The following is a 16,680-nucleotide window of genomic DNA, read 5'->3' as shown; positions in this document are numbered from 1 at the left end:
TATCTTACTCAATAAAAAGAATACAATAAAATGATAGTATAATTGTACTTAGTCAAATGATTAATCAAAATGTTTATCAAATGATTGAATCAGTAGAAGAAAAGAAATGTAGAACTGAGAAGAAGAACAAGGATAAGGAAAAAAAGTACTTACATTTTTGTATCGGGCACGGTATCAGATACAGAATAATAATCTACGAAGAACAGGACCATATGCAGTGTTCAAATATGCTACATTCGATGATTTATATTAGGTCATATATTAGTTATTTATCTGCACGGAATCAGTATAATCTCATTTCCGTCTTTGGTGGCTACATATAATTCCGTTCTATATACTGACACTTTTCTAGTTGTCAAAGTAAATATGTTCACAGGGAAAAAAAACGTGTTTATTGCTATTTTGGCATTTATTTTATACTATTTTAAGAACATTTTTGAAGATGATCTTCCACCAGTCGTAGAGGGATTCTTTCTTCCAGAGTTTAGATCTGTTGCAGAATTATTTAGGTAAGCCGGCTTTTCCTAATACTATCATGATACATACTCACATGACACAGGCACTTGTTTCTGTCAATATGGGGATTTACTATCCATACCAGTACCAAAAAAAGTGTTTTTTTTGGTACTGGTATGGATAGTAAATCCCCATATTGACAGAAACAAGTGCCTGTGTCACATGATACTGTAAATCATATCACTTCCATTCCATTCATTAATCAGTTTTTAACTTCACTTTTATCTGTTTTGTAGTAAACTCATTTTTAAGTGTAAATACTGATAGCTATAAGAAACTACGTGTGAAGCAGCAATGGATTAAAAAGGGGCGTAGAGGTTTTACAACCCCACTTTGATTAGAAAATATATCTTTGAGACCGCCATATTGTGGCAAACAAGAAATTTAAGAACATTATGTACAATTTTGGAGAAAAGTTATTTGCTCCTTGCCGTCCTGTTTTCTAGTAGTTCCCAACTCACTTTGTTGAATCAGTTTCGTCCCAGAGCTAGGGTCCTGTTAAAGTTATCTTCTCCTGTTTACTAGTTAATGGATTTACTGTTGTTAGCAGTGATCCCAAACATAGCATACTAGTATTCAAGGTGAGGTACCTTAATTTGTATAGGTATGGCGTTTATACATCTTTATGGCAGTTCCTGAGGTTAATTCACTATACCCTAAATAAAAGTGTGTAATAGTTCAGTAAAAATATTCGTCATACTAAATTCCAAAACATGAAAAGGAACTAAAATAACAATGATTTATTTTGTTCTCTTTAAAGGATTTCGACCCCTGCTATTGTGACATGGTGGTTACACTGCCTGTGTTGTATATATCGCCCTACACCACTCCATCAACTAGGCTTTATCATGAGCCTGTAATTTAGTGGTTGTCAGTCGTTTGCAGTTTATGTGTTACATATTTGTTTTTCTTTCATTTTTTATTTACATAAATAAGGCTGTTAATTTTCTCGTTTGAATTGTTAAATACATTGTCTTATCGGGTCCTTTTATAGCTGACTATGCGGTATGGGCTTTGTTCATTGTTGAAGGCCATACGGTGATCTATAATTGTTAATGTTTATGTCTGTGTCATATTGGTCTCTTGTGGACAGTTGTCTCATTGGCAATCATACCACATTTCTTTTTTATATTTATACATTTTAACTTTCTTTAACCGAGTACGTACTATGTAATTAATGTCTTTTCTCGTCAGCATTATCTAGGTTTCCTACACTATACAATGTAAAGTGGTTGTCGCTAAACTGCATCTGAATATCGAAACAATGATACCTTACAGTATTTCGGTACTGACATGATTAAACAAACTTTTCTAAAATTGTCCGTTTATAAATTTATAAATTATCAAGAAACTAAGGTTTCAACTCCCTCAGGCAAAGTTGGCTTTAGATGAATTTGGCTATTTATTTTAGGTATTTTTGACATACAGCTCTCCAACGGTTTCGGTACTTATACATCTTCGGATTTCAAATGTTTGGCTTTGAGCGTTCCTGGTGAAGGTAAATCCAGAAAAGCGCTTCGGACGCAAGAAATTAATAACGGGTTGTTTTCAATATTTTAGAGATAATATCAATTTAAAATATAGATCTACCAATGTATAGAATAAATGCATAATATATATCATTTATATAAAAGGACCTACAATTTTCTTATGTGACAAACTAGTTTTTATGGTCCTTGTCAAATTGTTGATAACATGCAATTTCTTTTCTATTGATTTATATGAATTAAGACGACAATCTTTTACCCATGTACAGATCTCATAAATCGTTTGAGAAGAAACAAATCACGACAACAAACAAAAACTAAGGCAATAAATCTTCAATCATAAGGTCAGCAAAATGTGGATACTTGACCCTTTCGTAGTTGAAAACTTACTAAACAGATATGAATTCTGATCGAATTCTACAGTTCTATACACTTGGTTCGATGTTAACGGTTTGTCTTGTAAAATAACTGCACACAGACGTTACAGCTCATATAAAAAGATGTGGGATGATTAAAATGAGACAATTCTTAATTAGATACCAAAATTAATCAGAAATTAACAGCTATAGGTCACCGAACGGCTTCCAAACAATGACGAAAGCACATATCGCATAGTCCGCTATGAAAGGCCCCAAAATCACAAATGTAAAACAACTCAAACGAGAAAACTAACGGCCTAATTAATGTAGCGTTGTATGCGAAGCGTGAACAGTCATGTATCTTTAATGTACAATAAATGAACGAAACCCAATTAAGTAACACAGCAACAAATGACAACCACTGAATTACATGCTCCCGACTTGGGACAGTTACATACATACAGAATGAGGCGGGGTTAATCATGTAAGCGATATCCCAACCCTTCCCTTAACCTGGGACAGTTGTGTAACAGCACAACATTAAAACGAACTATAAAAATCAGTTGAAAAAGGCTGAACTTATCAGACTGATACAAATAGAAATACATCTAACAAAAACACAGAATGAAATCTAATTAACTAAAATCGGACAAAAGCATCACCAGCGTTTCAGAGTAAAGCTTACTTTCAGTAAGAAAAAGAATGAAGTATTTTTTTATTTTTATTAGTTTAAAAATGTTTCAATTAATTTTAAAATGTTTCAATTGCAGGAAACAAGTAGAAAATCATAAAGAGAAAGGAGGCAACTTCGCTGTGTATTATAAAGGGGAGTTAGTGATAGATTTGTGGGGAGGCTATGCTGACAGAGATTCTCACCAGAGATGGAAGAACGATACTCTAGCCACGCTGTTTTCCACCACAAAAGGAGTAGCAGCCATACTTGCGGCCAAACTTGTAGACCAGTAAGTTTTTAAAATGCACCAAGCGTCAAAGTTTAGTTCTCAGAATTTTTGAAATTTGTATGTGAATATCATTAGCCTGGTCCCCTGAAAAAGAAGAAGGACAGTAATACTGATAAGAAAATGAAATAAATAAAGAGGCGATTATCCAATTATACTAAACATCACAATCCCCGAAATCTTTCATTTGAATAAAACTGTAAAATTGTGTTATATATATTTATGTATGCTTCACTGTAAGGAGGAAACTGTTATTAATATCTTGAGCATCGAAAATGGAAGTCTTTAAATTTAGTTTATTCATATTTTTGTTTGTTTTCAGAGGACATTTAGATTACAAAGAACTAGTATCACATTACTGGCCTGGGTTTGAGTCTAATGGTAAACAGAATGTTACGGTAGAGATGTTGTTAAGTCATCAGGTAAGGATTGTTTCCTCTACATTTAACTGTTTTGTAAGTCATGGTATCTAGATAATCATGTCGTCTGCTGATAGTATTTCAATTTTAACAGTTATAGATCCGTCATTGATCGTAAGAAGGCTTCACATCAAACACTAAAATAATTACACTCAAGCATTCCAAGACGTCAGAATAATTAAACACTACAGTCTATGAAAGAAAAAAGGACAAGTCGATTTTAGTCTCTGATGCATGATTTTTTACTATTAATTGGTTTTGGCTTTTAACTATCTGTCAGTAACTGCGAGTACTCTCAAATCGTATTTTCTTGTTAATTCGACCTGTTGATACTGTTTATAATGCTTTTTTGTCATTTTTTATTTATATGGATCTTGGCTGTATACCAGCTTTGATTATTTGTAATATCTTCAATTTTTCACTTATTCTTACAACATTTGTATAAACTTCAAGATTATAAAAAGACGGTTTTTTTCTAAAGTGAACATTGATTGGTTAAATATTTCTCAGTGTGTTTGAATTTATTTGATAGCCTTTTGGTCATGACTGTTTGTCTCTAATATTTAATTAACTGTGCATTTGTATTCAGATATCGCAGATCAAATTTATTCGTTCTTTGTGTAATCATACGTTTTTTGATTGAGTTAAGTCTGCTAATTGATATTTTATCGTATGTTTTTATATGTTGTGATGTTATGCTATTGTTTCAGAAAAAGGGAGAAGGTTTGGGCCCATTAAAACGTTTAATCCCGCTGCAAATGTTTGCACCTGTCCTAAGTCAGGAATCTGATGTACAGTAGTTGTCGTTTGTTTATGTAATATATACGTGTTTCTCGTTTCTCGTTTTGTTTATATAGATTAGACCGTTGGTTTTCCCGTTTGAATGGTTTTACACTAGTAATTTTGGGGCCCTTTATAGCTTGTTGTTCGGTGTGAGCCAAGGCTCCGTGTTGAAGGCCGTACTTTAACCTATAATGGTTTAATTTTTAAATTGTTATTTGGATGGAGAGTTGTCTCATTGGCACTCACACCACATCTTCCTATATCTATAAACAAATATAAAAGCTCAAATCTAAATCTTTCTAGTACCAGAGTGGTCCGGATGACATTGATTCCGGCAATGAGGGACCTTTTAAATTAATCATGACTAAAATTCCTTCTTATGTAAAAGAAAATATTCTGCAACCATCATCTCTAATGCATTTATAAAACTTTCCCTTACTAATGATATATTTTTGGCAAAAACAACTAGAGGTTCTAAAGAGTCTTTGTCACTCACCTTGGTCTGACTAATCCAGCACAATTTCACAATTTACTCGAATGGCCACCTTTTAAATTATGATATTGCAATTTTAAACCAAATCTTTAAGACACGAACCTAAATCAATTATATTGAAACATAACTTTGAAATTTGAATATATTCTATCAATGAACGAAATGAGAAAAAAAAGAAGATGGTTAAAATCTGAGAGTTCATTGATACAACTTAGAACTAAAAACTATTCATACTCAAGTATTCTTAGACCACTAAATACCACATAACAAATATTTTGTCATCAAAACAATATTTTGAAAATCACAGGTCTGTTTTATATTCCTTTGGAAGGTCAAACATGAGGAATAACTGCTCATCACATACTGGATATAATCAGACATCAGGCAAATTTCAAACATGTCTTCTTAAGAAAAATTAAATACATGTCTCTTTATCCTTAACATTATGTCCGAGTGATTCAGTTTTACATAAACTCTGAAGTTCGGATTTGGTGGCTGACAGAAAAGATGTTAACAGAAGAAGGATGAAAAAAATAGCATTTGGTAGACATAACTTCATAAGACAACATTTTTATAGAATATTTTAGTTCTATGAATAATCATGATATACGAATATGGAAACAAGTAGGTGAGTGGACAGACCTTATATTGTCAAGATATTGTTTTCGGGAACATCACCTGAACTGCTACTCTCGATGTAGTAATGTTCAAGGACGTGGCAATGTATCCAATGTATAAAAGGGTTGTATGAATCAGACATGAAGTCTATGAGAACCTGCATGAAGATCTGTTTGTGAGCCTAAAAGACGCCGAAGATCTGTAAGGGTACACAAACTCAAATACCATTCTGCACTAGTAATTAGAAATTGGAAATATTATCCGTTTAAACATTATTCCTCACTAAAAAGGTATTGAAATATTTCGCCCATCTTTGTTTCATAGAAAAAAAATATTATCATAGATGTGAAGACCCGTTTGAAGAAAAATACAAAAACCCCTTTTTAATAAAAGGTTCAGTTGAGTTCATTTACTTACAACATAGTTGATACTAGTATAAAAATAGTTGTTATACTCAGATAGTCGACATTCCTATGGGATCACATTAGCATCATGCAAGCAAGACGTGAATAAAAAGTTTACATTTCTCCACAAACTGGTAAGATTTCTGAGACTAAGTGTTTCCTATCAGTGTTTTCTTTGAGTGATGCTATCACGAATGCGATTGAACCAAACTAACTTAATTTAAAGATCATGACAGTGACAGGACCTTAGATTAGGGTGTTGAATTCTCCGATACAAAATTAATTCATTGTATAGAATTTTTTTTGTCATTTATACTTTTACCTTTGGATATTTTTAGAGATGTGTTCCACTTTTAACTTTAGAAAAAGAAAATATTGTATTATAATGTTTATAGGCTGGACTTTCTTACATGGATGAAAAATTAACTTTAAACGATGTGGTATCGGATCCAGAAAAGTTGAGAAAAACACTAGGGGATGAACGTCCAAAATGGCCGCCAGGTAAGAGTTGACAAAAATAAAAAAAAACATGTAATATCTAGATGCAAGTTTGTAATTTGATATTGTAATTGTACTTTGAATTCAATTAAATCTACATATTTTCTTCGATCTCATTACTCTTCCTTGTTTCGACTTTCCTTCATTTAAAAGTAAAGGGAATGATGCATATTTCATTATGAATTTTTCCCACTCACCTGCAAGGAAATATATATTCTTGTTATTGAAAATGGTCAAATATAATATGAATTACAATATTGATATGATTGAGTATTGCAAAATTTGTAACAACCCAAGTAACAATTCGATGTATTTATCAATAGGCACAGGTTTTGCTTATCATGGTATTACTTTCGGATTTTATATTGACCAACTGTTACAACTGGCTGATCCACAGAAGAGAAGAGTTGACAGGTTGCTTATAGAAGAAATAGCGGAACCATTTAGTAAATATTTTTTTAACGTTTGTATTTTATTAAATAGTGGAGTTTTTGAAGAACAAATATCTCAACTCTGTAGAAAAGATATTTTTAATGTGGATTTTACCTAATAATAGTAATAAAAAAACGTTGGTACAAAACAATGAAATAGAAGAGGGACGAAAGATACCTAAGGGACAGTCAAACTCATAAATCTAAAACAAACTGACAACGCCATGGCTAAAAATGAAAAAGACAAACAGAAAAACAATAGTACACATGACACAACATAGAAAACTAGAGAATAAACAACAAGAACCCCACCAAAATCTAGGGGTGATCTCAGGTGCTTCGGAAGGGTATCCTGCTCCACATGCGGCACCCGTCGTGTAATCATACCAAAAGGGATACATCTAGAGTCGAAACATCATATTGCGAAAGGTTTTCATGTGAAATACTCTAATCATTGTACCCAAAAACTACATTTTCTCAAAACATCCATACCAAAATTTATATTTTTCAGTAATGATTTAAAGCTACGTTTGCATAATTGTGTTGCATATTGGATTAAAAAAAGGTATACTTTAACTTCTCCTTGTACTGAATTGGATTACTGAAAAAACTATATAGGCAACATGTATACCTCCATGGATACTATTAATTACCCTTTTATAAGATAGATCTATAATTGAATAGAATGCATGTACAACTACTGTGAATAGCTTATGATCATATTTTGAGTCGCTATTAGAACTGGTAATTTCCAAACCAGGAAGAGCTTTCAATACAATACTAGTAGATTGAGAAGAGAAATTTAGAACTTTTTCCGGAAACTATTTTTATCAAACAAGCTAGATAAAAACTTTCATATATACTTGTTAAATGAAATATTATGATTAAGTGTAAGTATTGTAATGTTATAATAATAACCAGAGAGTAACCGTAGATGTCTTGTAAACAAGTAAAGAGACTCTTCTCTAGAATGCTGGACTAGTGAAATAAATTGTTTACAGCGTGCAATATTTTGTTGAATAAAAAAAAATGGAAGGTGAACATGTACTTATAATTTTTGCCTAAAACTAAATCCAAAAAACTAAAATAAAGGCAACAGAAGTTTACCAATGTTCAAATGTCGTGAATCGATTAGTGAGTGGCAAATCGAGGGATGAACATGAACTCCAAAAGAGTGAAACCGGAACGTAATCGTCTTCTACTATGTAAAAATGTTAACCAGATGAATATATTTTATCTATTTTTATAGGGTGACGCTTGTTTTCTTTATTATTTTTATAATTTTGAAGTACGATAGTAATAACGTTTCCTTAGCACTAATTTTACGTACAAAACATAATTGTTTTTTTCATTTATGATCATTTTGTGTTTTGATAGATTTAGAATTATATATTGGCCTACCAAAATGCGAAATTTACCGTACTGCAAGATTTGAGTTAGTTACTGTTACTAAATACGTTGCAAAGTTAATATTTACACCGTCACTGTGGAGAAGACTATGGATATTCCTGAGGTATCCAGATAGCATTGCGACTAAAGGGACACGAGTTATGATAGACCCAGTAAGTATCATGGCTATTTTAACCGACAGTTATTAATAGATTTATTTCACTTCTCTGGACGGGGTTTAAGAAGTTCTCTTATTAAAGACCATTCTACCTATTGATAGGAGTTTTGGGATGAACTCACCAATGAAGTTTCCAGTTATTCGTCCCATAGCATACACTCAGTTCTTTTGTATATGTGTTTGGTGACACTGATAGGTGATTATAATTCAATAATAACTATAACGGCAGTCGTCCTTATCACACACATCTTCAAATAGACTGTCCCGATCAGTTGAAATAGCATTGGTAATACAATAACATATGAAGTAGGTCTTCAAGGTAACCATAGATATAGGAAGATGTGGTGTGAGTGCAAATGAGACAACTCTTCGTCCAAATAACAATTTAAAAAAGTAAACCATTAAAGGTCAATGTACGGCCTTCAACACGGAGCATTGGCTCACACCGAATAACAAGCTCTAAAGGGCCCCAACATTACTAGTGTAAAACCATTCAAACGGGAAAACCAACGGTCTAATCTATATAAAAAAAACGAGAAACGAGAAACAAGTATAAATTACATAAACAAACGACAACTACTGTACATCAGTACATCATGACTGGATAACAATGAATGATTTTCAAATGAAGAAAATCTTGAAGTACTTGCATAACATTTGGTGCTCGTATCGGCCGACTAAGTAACACACAATGTGGCAGTGGACACTGTTATAAAGTTATGTCTAATTCTAACATGACGTCCTTCAAACACTTTGAGTACACAACCGTGATAAAATATGAAGTTATTGTTAGGGCTGTTCCAATTGTTCTCCCACGTCGTATGTTTTTTTTTATGAAAGAGACAACTCTCCACCAGTGACCAAAATGACACAGAAATTAACAAGTATAGTTCACCATGCATTTTTCGTATATGACCGAGGGCACATATTTCTTTTGACCAGTTAAGTGATGTAAGTTGAAGAGGTCATTGATTTTGGAAGAGTAGGTACATCAGGCGAGACATTAAGTGTCGAATCTTGTTTATAATTTTAGATTACTAATGATCCTGCGCGAAGGTGTGTGCCACTTTCGTCTTTTAACGGTCATGGCAATGCAAGATCATTGGCTAAGTTATATGGAATCCTGGCAAATGGTGGGAAAGACAAGGGGAAAACTCTATTGTCATTGGAAACCATACGTACACTATTTTCTCCAATCATCTCTGGTCTTACTTTAGACCTTGGAGAATATGAGGTACTAGGACGAGGTTTAGCAGAATATCACAACACTGAGGTAAGTAATCAGAGATGTTTAAACGATGCTATAATCAATATTTTACGTCAAACCTGCTTCATTTAGATTGTCATTTCGAGTATTTGAAAATTGAATTGCTGTCGAATATATTTATACCTCCATTCCAAAGGAAATGAATAAACTGATAAAAGATATACTGCCGTCCAAACGTCCAACCCAGAACCAAATTCTTGTTTCGGTAGAACCACAGAGCTTCTTTATTTTTACACCAAGATTCAAGAATATGCTATACCAAAAAATCGCTATATACAGCTGATGAACTTCCTGTTTACCGTATACATGTTTATTCTTACACCTGTTAATTTAGGTTTTTTGATTGAGTTTAGCCTTCCAATTGATATTTTATCGTGTGTTTTTCTATGTTGTGATGTTATACTATTGTTTTGAAAAAGAGGGAAGGTTTGGTACTGTTAAAACGTTAAATCCCGCCGCAACTGTTTGCAACTGTCCTAAGTCAGGAATCTGAGTACAGAAGTTGTCGTTTGCTTATGTGATTTATACGTGTTTCTTGTTTCTCGTTTTTTTTTTTATATATATTAGACCGTTGGTTTTCCCGTTTGATTGGTTTTACACTAGTAATGTTGGGGCCATTTATAGCTTGTTGTTCGGTGTGAGCCAAGGCTCCGTGTTGAAGGCCGTTCATTGACCTATAATGGTTTACTATTATAAAGTGTTATTTGTATGAAGAGTTGTCTCATGGCACTCACACCACATCTTCCTATATCTATATATGAAATCTTCGTCTAATTTTCACAGAAAGTACAAATCAGAACAACATGAAATTTATATATTTGTGCGTGCATGCTTAACTATGTGAAGCGTTTTCAAATATATAGCTTATGTTAGAATTAGTTGACTATGAATCAATGCCAAAGTATTATTGTAGAAATAAGGAAATGTACTTTTTTAACGCAAAACCTGAAAAATGAATACAACTTAGTGTAAATTAAATAGCATAATTGGAGAGGGATATATGTACAGAAATAAAAAGCACTGGCACCCTTGATATTAAAGCCCCAAAAAAGGATGTGGGCATATTAATTGCTCCCCTTTCTTAAATATTAATCCATTGTTTGTAGGGAGATATTTGCTATGGTCATCCTGGTTATGGCGGACAGATGGGATTTTCAGATGTTAAAGACAACATTGGAATGGCCTATCTGACAAATGATCTTTCTGTATATGGAGTTGGAAATGATCCAAAGTTTCTGGCCTTACAAAGACAGTTCTACAAAGCTTTAGAACAATACAAGAGATAAGATATTATAATGATAAACAGAATCTCTTATATAAAAAAAAGAAGTTCGTCTATTATATACACATATATCTTTTTTTATACTTTTTATACTAGTAAACAATGTACTATCTGTGATTACATTTGATTATTGTATTTAGTTATTTATAAAACGGCAATATTATGAGCATTTTTAAACTGTACAACAGTTATATGTCATGAGGATAGTATTACTTTAGTGTACTGTATATTGCTGTGTTGTACTGTATGTTGTTAATGAACCATTCCTATGCAGTTAACTTTATGAAAATCTTTAATAAAGTCCTGTGGGTAATTTTATTGATAAAATTCCAAAATGAAAATAATGTCACATTATATATCATGTCCATCATGGTCCATAGTGCTGTACGTTGTAAATGATGTGTGATTTGAAGATATTACCCAGATAGCTCTAGATTCAGAAATTGTACATTTTGTATTTGCAACAGCTGTATCCGATGTACGATAATGCACAGTCAGTAGATAGTTTGTGATTGCATGATTTTACATTCCATTTACTGTTATACCAATATGTTGTTTTTTTATTTCAGCAGCTACAATTTTCAACACATTAATTTATATGTATTCATTTAAACAATTGCATTTTTGTCATTTTTGAAATGTAACATAATTTATCTTACTTCCTATATATTTCTATGAATATGATTGGTTATATTAAGCGTCCGCGTGAATATCGTGCATATTTCATATTAGGTTAGTAGGGAGGCGGATCTTATATCACACACGGTTAGTAGTGGTGTTACGTCGCTTTATATTTCATATTAGGTTACAAGGGAGGTGTGGCTCATTTCGTTCACGGTAAGTAGTGGTGTTACGTCCCTTTATAAAAACTAGTCGGTATTGAGAAAAAATCTTAAAGGTTTCAACAGACGAAGAAATTCATGTTTGAAATTGAAATAAATTCATAAAACACATTTAAACCCAGCAAGTTGTTATTGTTGGCATCTGTTTTTGTAGGATCAATGGAAGTAGTTTCTTAATGCCAACAGTATTGAAGACTTGCTCATTTTGAGAGGTGACTAGTCTAAATTTCACACGTGAAGATAGTCGGTAAGATACATTTTGTTACATAGTGTGCTAGTGCCCTTATACGGTATATATGGGGTCAGTAAATACCATATGGGGTGAGAGCGAAACTAATAGTATTTTGCCTTAAAGTCATAAGAAACCTCATATTAAAAAAAATATATGCATATGTTTTTTTATAACTAAATGGATAGTTTTCATTATACAACTTATGTACATATACTTTTTTCTGAGGAAAATTCTTTAATTTGTCCACATTTAGAAGAAGTTTACTTATTTTTAATTGCTTGCTTCCAAGAAGCAATTCGCCGACATATTTTCCGTTTGCATAGTGACCCGAGCATAACCCTCCTCGTAAAAATCCGGTGACCACAATACGCATAGATTTGTCATTGAAATAAACAAATATATGATTATGCATGCAACACGTGATCAATACCAATGCTTTTTGTGCTTTGTTTACTAAACGATGACAATCGGTAAAACTCGGCTTCAAAACACGGCATTTAATGAGGAGCCATATTTTTTAAATCATAACAAACAATGAGAAAAAAAATAATTAACGATTAAATGATATATTTGCGAAAATAATGATAAAATCGTGCACAGAGGACTAAGTTTATGATGCATTGGTTCAAGAATTGGACAAACAGTATTTTTCACCACTCACTCGTTTCATATGACTTTAAGAAGTTTGTTATTTTCGCATAGGTCGTGGTAAAAAACCCACTTGTGTATTTGTTCCGGACCATATGAGTATTTGGACCATACGCGTATGGTCATGACCATATGCGTATACTCATATGGTCCGACCATACGCGTATGGTCCGACCGTACGCGTATGGTCGGACCATATGAGTATTATACTCGTTTGGTTATTAACAGGCCGGACCATATGAGCATTTGGACCATATAGGTATTTTTTCAAATATACAATAGAAATAATACGTATTAGTTTTACATTTCAAAAGCTACATAAACATTAAATATTGATGCCACAGTCAGTTGATCTTAGTTTACATCGCTAATTGTATTCGTGTTTGCTTTTGTATACATAGAATGACATCCACACGTTACCATACATGTAGCTTTTCTGCGATTGTTTGTTTTGGCTGCGTGCAGTGATATCGACTCGGACAATTCCGATGTGTCTACGGTGTTTTAAGAAACTCTAGATTTCCAATATCGTAAAATGAATATCACAGATCAAATTAAATAAAGGCAGTAGCTAGTTCATGGCTCTTAAATGCTATTGTACCGGTCTTATAATTAAGTTTAAAATAGAATATAGAAACAAAGAATAGAAAAAAATAAAGAAACATACACTTTTGATATTTTTATGACTATTGTACTTACATGTAGTAAGTAATATCAACTGTGTGAAACTGTTTTTTTATAAGTTTGATTTTAATATAGAATAAAATGACATTTAAGTGACGTAACAGCCAGAAGAGTCACACATAATGAAGAGTTTAAAAGTATACGTGTTGATTACCCCGACCATACGCGTACGGTCCGACCATACGCGTATGGTCGGACCATATGAGTATATACCCATATGGTCATGACCATACGCGTATGGTCCAGATACTCATATGGTCCGGAACATATTCATGATCTTTGACTTTTTGTTAATTTTCATTCTTTGGATGGCTACATACTGTTAATTCGAAATAAGTAGTTTTCCCGGATTTTGGAGACACCAAATACAAAAATTGGATAAAAAGTTTAATTTGTTCTATTGTTTTTTTCTTAAATATTAATCGTTATAGACGTTTTGGATTCTGCTAATATGATTGATTAAGCAGATACATTTATTGTTAAGTAGTCTTTGAAATGTTTTAATTGTTTTCCTAAATTAAGGAAGCTTTTCGCGGATTTTTCTATTTCTTCTATCCAATGATTTTTTAAAGACGTTATGACCTTGCATTTCTACTGGTCATAAAATTTGTTTTTATGATTTCTTTTGAACAAGTTTTTCAAAACCCTTTGTGTCTTTTATAATTCCATCTCAATTATGAGGGTATTTACCTTTTTAATTTTTCATTCTTTTTCATAGGATGTTAATGAAAGATTTTACTTTTTATTTTTGTCAACACATTTTCTAAGATCAGTTGTTTCAATTTTTAATAATTGTGAAATTAAGCAATCATTGATCTAGGAGTGTCTATTATATACTAAAGGTGCATATTGATCTTTTATGTTTTGTTATTTTTTCATGAACAATTTTAATATATATACTTAATCATACCATAGACTACTATTCCAAATATTTGACCCTTTCCGAAATTGAAATCACTTATTTTATAATGTTAACAATTGGTGAATGATCAGATATATACATATTTATATATGTTTTTTCCCTTTTATATGCATTTTTCAAAAGAAACTCTTGAGATGACATTAAAAAAAAAACAATGCTAGCCTTTTTCATTGGTCGGTCTATTTTTAGCTCACCTGACCTGAAAGGTCAAGTGAGCTTTTCTCATCACTTGGCGTCCGTCGTCCGTCGTCCATCGTCCGTCGTCCGTAAACTTTTACAAAAATCTTCTCCTCTGAAACTACTGGGCCAAATTTAACCAAACTTGGCCACAATCATCCTTGGGGTATCTAGTTCAAAAAATGTGTCCGGTGACCTGGCCTTCCAACCAAGATGGCGGCCATGGCTAAAAATAGAACACAGGGGTAAAATGTATATTTTGGCTTATATCTTTAAAACCAAAACATTGAGAGCAAATCTGACAGGGAGAAAAATTGTTAATCAGGTCAGATGAATCGGACAACCCGTTGTTAGGTTGCTGCCCCTGAATTGGTTATTTTAAGGAAATTTTGCAGTTTTTGGTTATTATCTTGAATACTATTATAGATAGAGATAAACTGTAAACAGCAATTTTGTTCAGCAAAGTAGGATCTTCAAAAAAGTCAACATGATAAAAATTGTAAGAGTACCCCTTAAGGAGTTATTGCCCTTTATAGTCAATTTTGAACAACTTTTCGTCATTTTTGTAACTTGTACAAAAATCTTCTTTTCTAAAACTATGGGCCATAATAAACTAAACATAGCCACAATCATTACTATGGTATCTATTTAAAAAAAAAGTGTCTAATGACCCCACCTACCAACCAAGATGACCGACATCAGTAAATACAGTAACAGGTGAGCGACACAGGCTCTTGAGAGCCTCTAGTTTTCTCCACTTATATTTTTTGTTTATATCAGGTTAAATTCTCGAAGGAATCAATGAGATCACAGGTTTCAATAAGTTCAAGGAACGTTTCTATTGCTCGCTGATTACTTCCTTATTGATACAAGTATCTCATGCTTGATGCGGACTTAATTACAATCTTCGGTCAGAAAAACTTGTTAATAGTTAACATGTTGTCTATTATTTCATTGACATTATTATAAAATGTTTTTGAACCTTTATTTGGTCGATACCTAATATGTGTTATTCTTTTACCTTCAGTCGCAATGTCTACACACAGGAAAGTTCTTGTTTTGAATAGTTTGATTTTTATATATAAAAGAGAGAAAGCATTAAAAAAACACTTTAACTCAAGGTCGAAAAGGGAGACGAAAATATATTATATATTTGGAGTTTGTGAAAAATCAGGGTGGAGCGATATTTTTTCCAGGTGTTTATTATAAGTTACCAGGTTTGGCGGTCATATATCGACAATCATGATTATTTGAATCTTTTAGTCTAACACAGGATGTAAGTATAATGACTGTGTTCCTCCGCCATGGTGCTAGGTTAAGCTTTTACATATTTGAATTGTACATTTTTTTAGCAAAGCGTATTGTATGTGTTTTCATTTTTTCTTGAATGTAAATTGACTTACACTCTCCATGCGATTAAAGTGTGCTATGTTGTTTCAGAGAATGTTTTTGATTTATTATGTATACAGTTTTAGTATGAGTATTTTGTGAAATGGAAAAATATCTTTGTGTGATTCAAAGTTTTGAATAAAAAAATAATTGAAACATAGTTTTTATTTTTATTTTATAATTGAAGTATTGTAGTAAATAAACTCATCATAGATACCAGAATTGAAATTTTGTATTTGCAACCGCTCGTTTCGTCTACAAAAAACTCATCAGTGACGCTCGAATCTAAAAATGCAGAAAAGGCGAAGTAAAGTACAAAGTTGAAGAGCATTGAGTACCAAACATTCCTAAACGGTTTTTTTTCTAGATACAGCCAAGGGAATCGATTCCTAAGGTAGAAAAGCCTTAGTATTTAAAAAATTCTATTCCAATGGGGACTAAATGTGCACCACTTATTGCGGACCTCTTTTTGTATTGTTATGAGTTACAATTTATGACGAAAATAAGCAAAGACCCATCAAAACAACATCTGATAAACAAATTTAATAATACTTTTAGATATTTGGATGATATTTTGGCTCCCAATAATGACGACTTCAGTATGTATATTAATGAAATTTATCCTGCTGAACTTACTTTAAATAAAGCTAATACTAACAACGACAACTGCCCTTTCCTTTCCTCGATCTTGATATCTATATCA

The 16,680-nt window shown here is 32.5% G+C and overlaps 1 protein-coding gene across 2 annotated transcripts; it reads left to right on the top strand.

The window, feature by feature from the left end:
* The first annotated feature begins 303 nt into the window (after window positions 1-303).
* On the top strand, window positions 304-16,073 carry LOC134707244 (beta-lactamase domain-containing protein 2-like). 2 transcript variants are annotated; one of them, XM_063566848.1, is made up of 8 exons: window positions 304-509; window positions 3,133-3,324; window positions 3,644-3,743; window positions 6,434-6,539; window positions 6,860-6,982; window positions 8,345-8,529; window positions 9,568-9,807; window positions 10,908-16,073. In XM_063566848.1, the coding sequence occupies exons 1-8, from the start codon at window positions 367-369 to the stop codon at window positions 11,085-11,087; spliced, it is 1,269 nt and encodes a 422-aa protein (XP_063422918.1). In that variant the 5' UTR covers window positions 304-366; the 3' UTR covers window positions 11,088-16,073. The 2 variants fall into 2 exon arrangements, with proteins under 2 accessions (XP_063422918.1, XP_063422919.1); XM_063566849.1 differs by having other exon boundaries at window positions 9,568-9,811; window positions 10,912-16,073.
* The last annotated feature ends 607 nt before the right edge of the window (window positions 16,074-16,680 follow it).

The sequence above is a fragment of the Mytilus trossulus genome, chromosome 2 (genome assembly GCF_036588685.1).
Source record: "Mytilus trossulus isolate FHL-02 chromosome 2, PNRI_Mtr1.1.1.hap1, whole genome shotgun sequence".
In the NCBI taxonomy this organism is placed as follows: Eukaryota; Metazoa; Mollusca; class Bivalvia; order Mytilida; family Mytilidae; genus Mytilus; species Mytilus trossulus.
The sequence above is the reverse complement of the archived record's forward strand: the minus strand, read 5'-3'. Positions and strand labels throughout refer to the sequence as shown.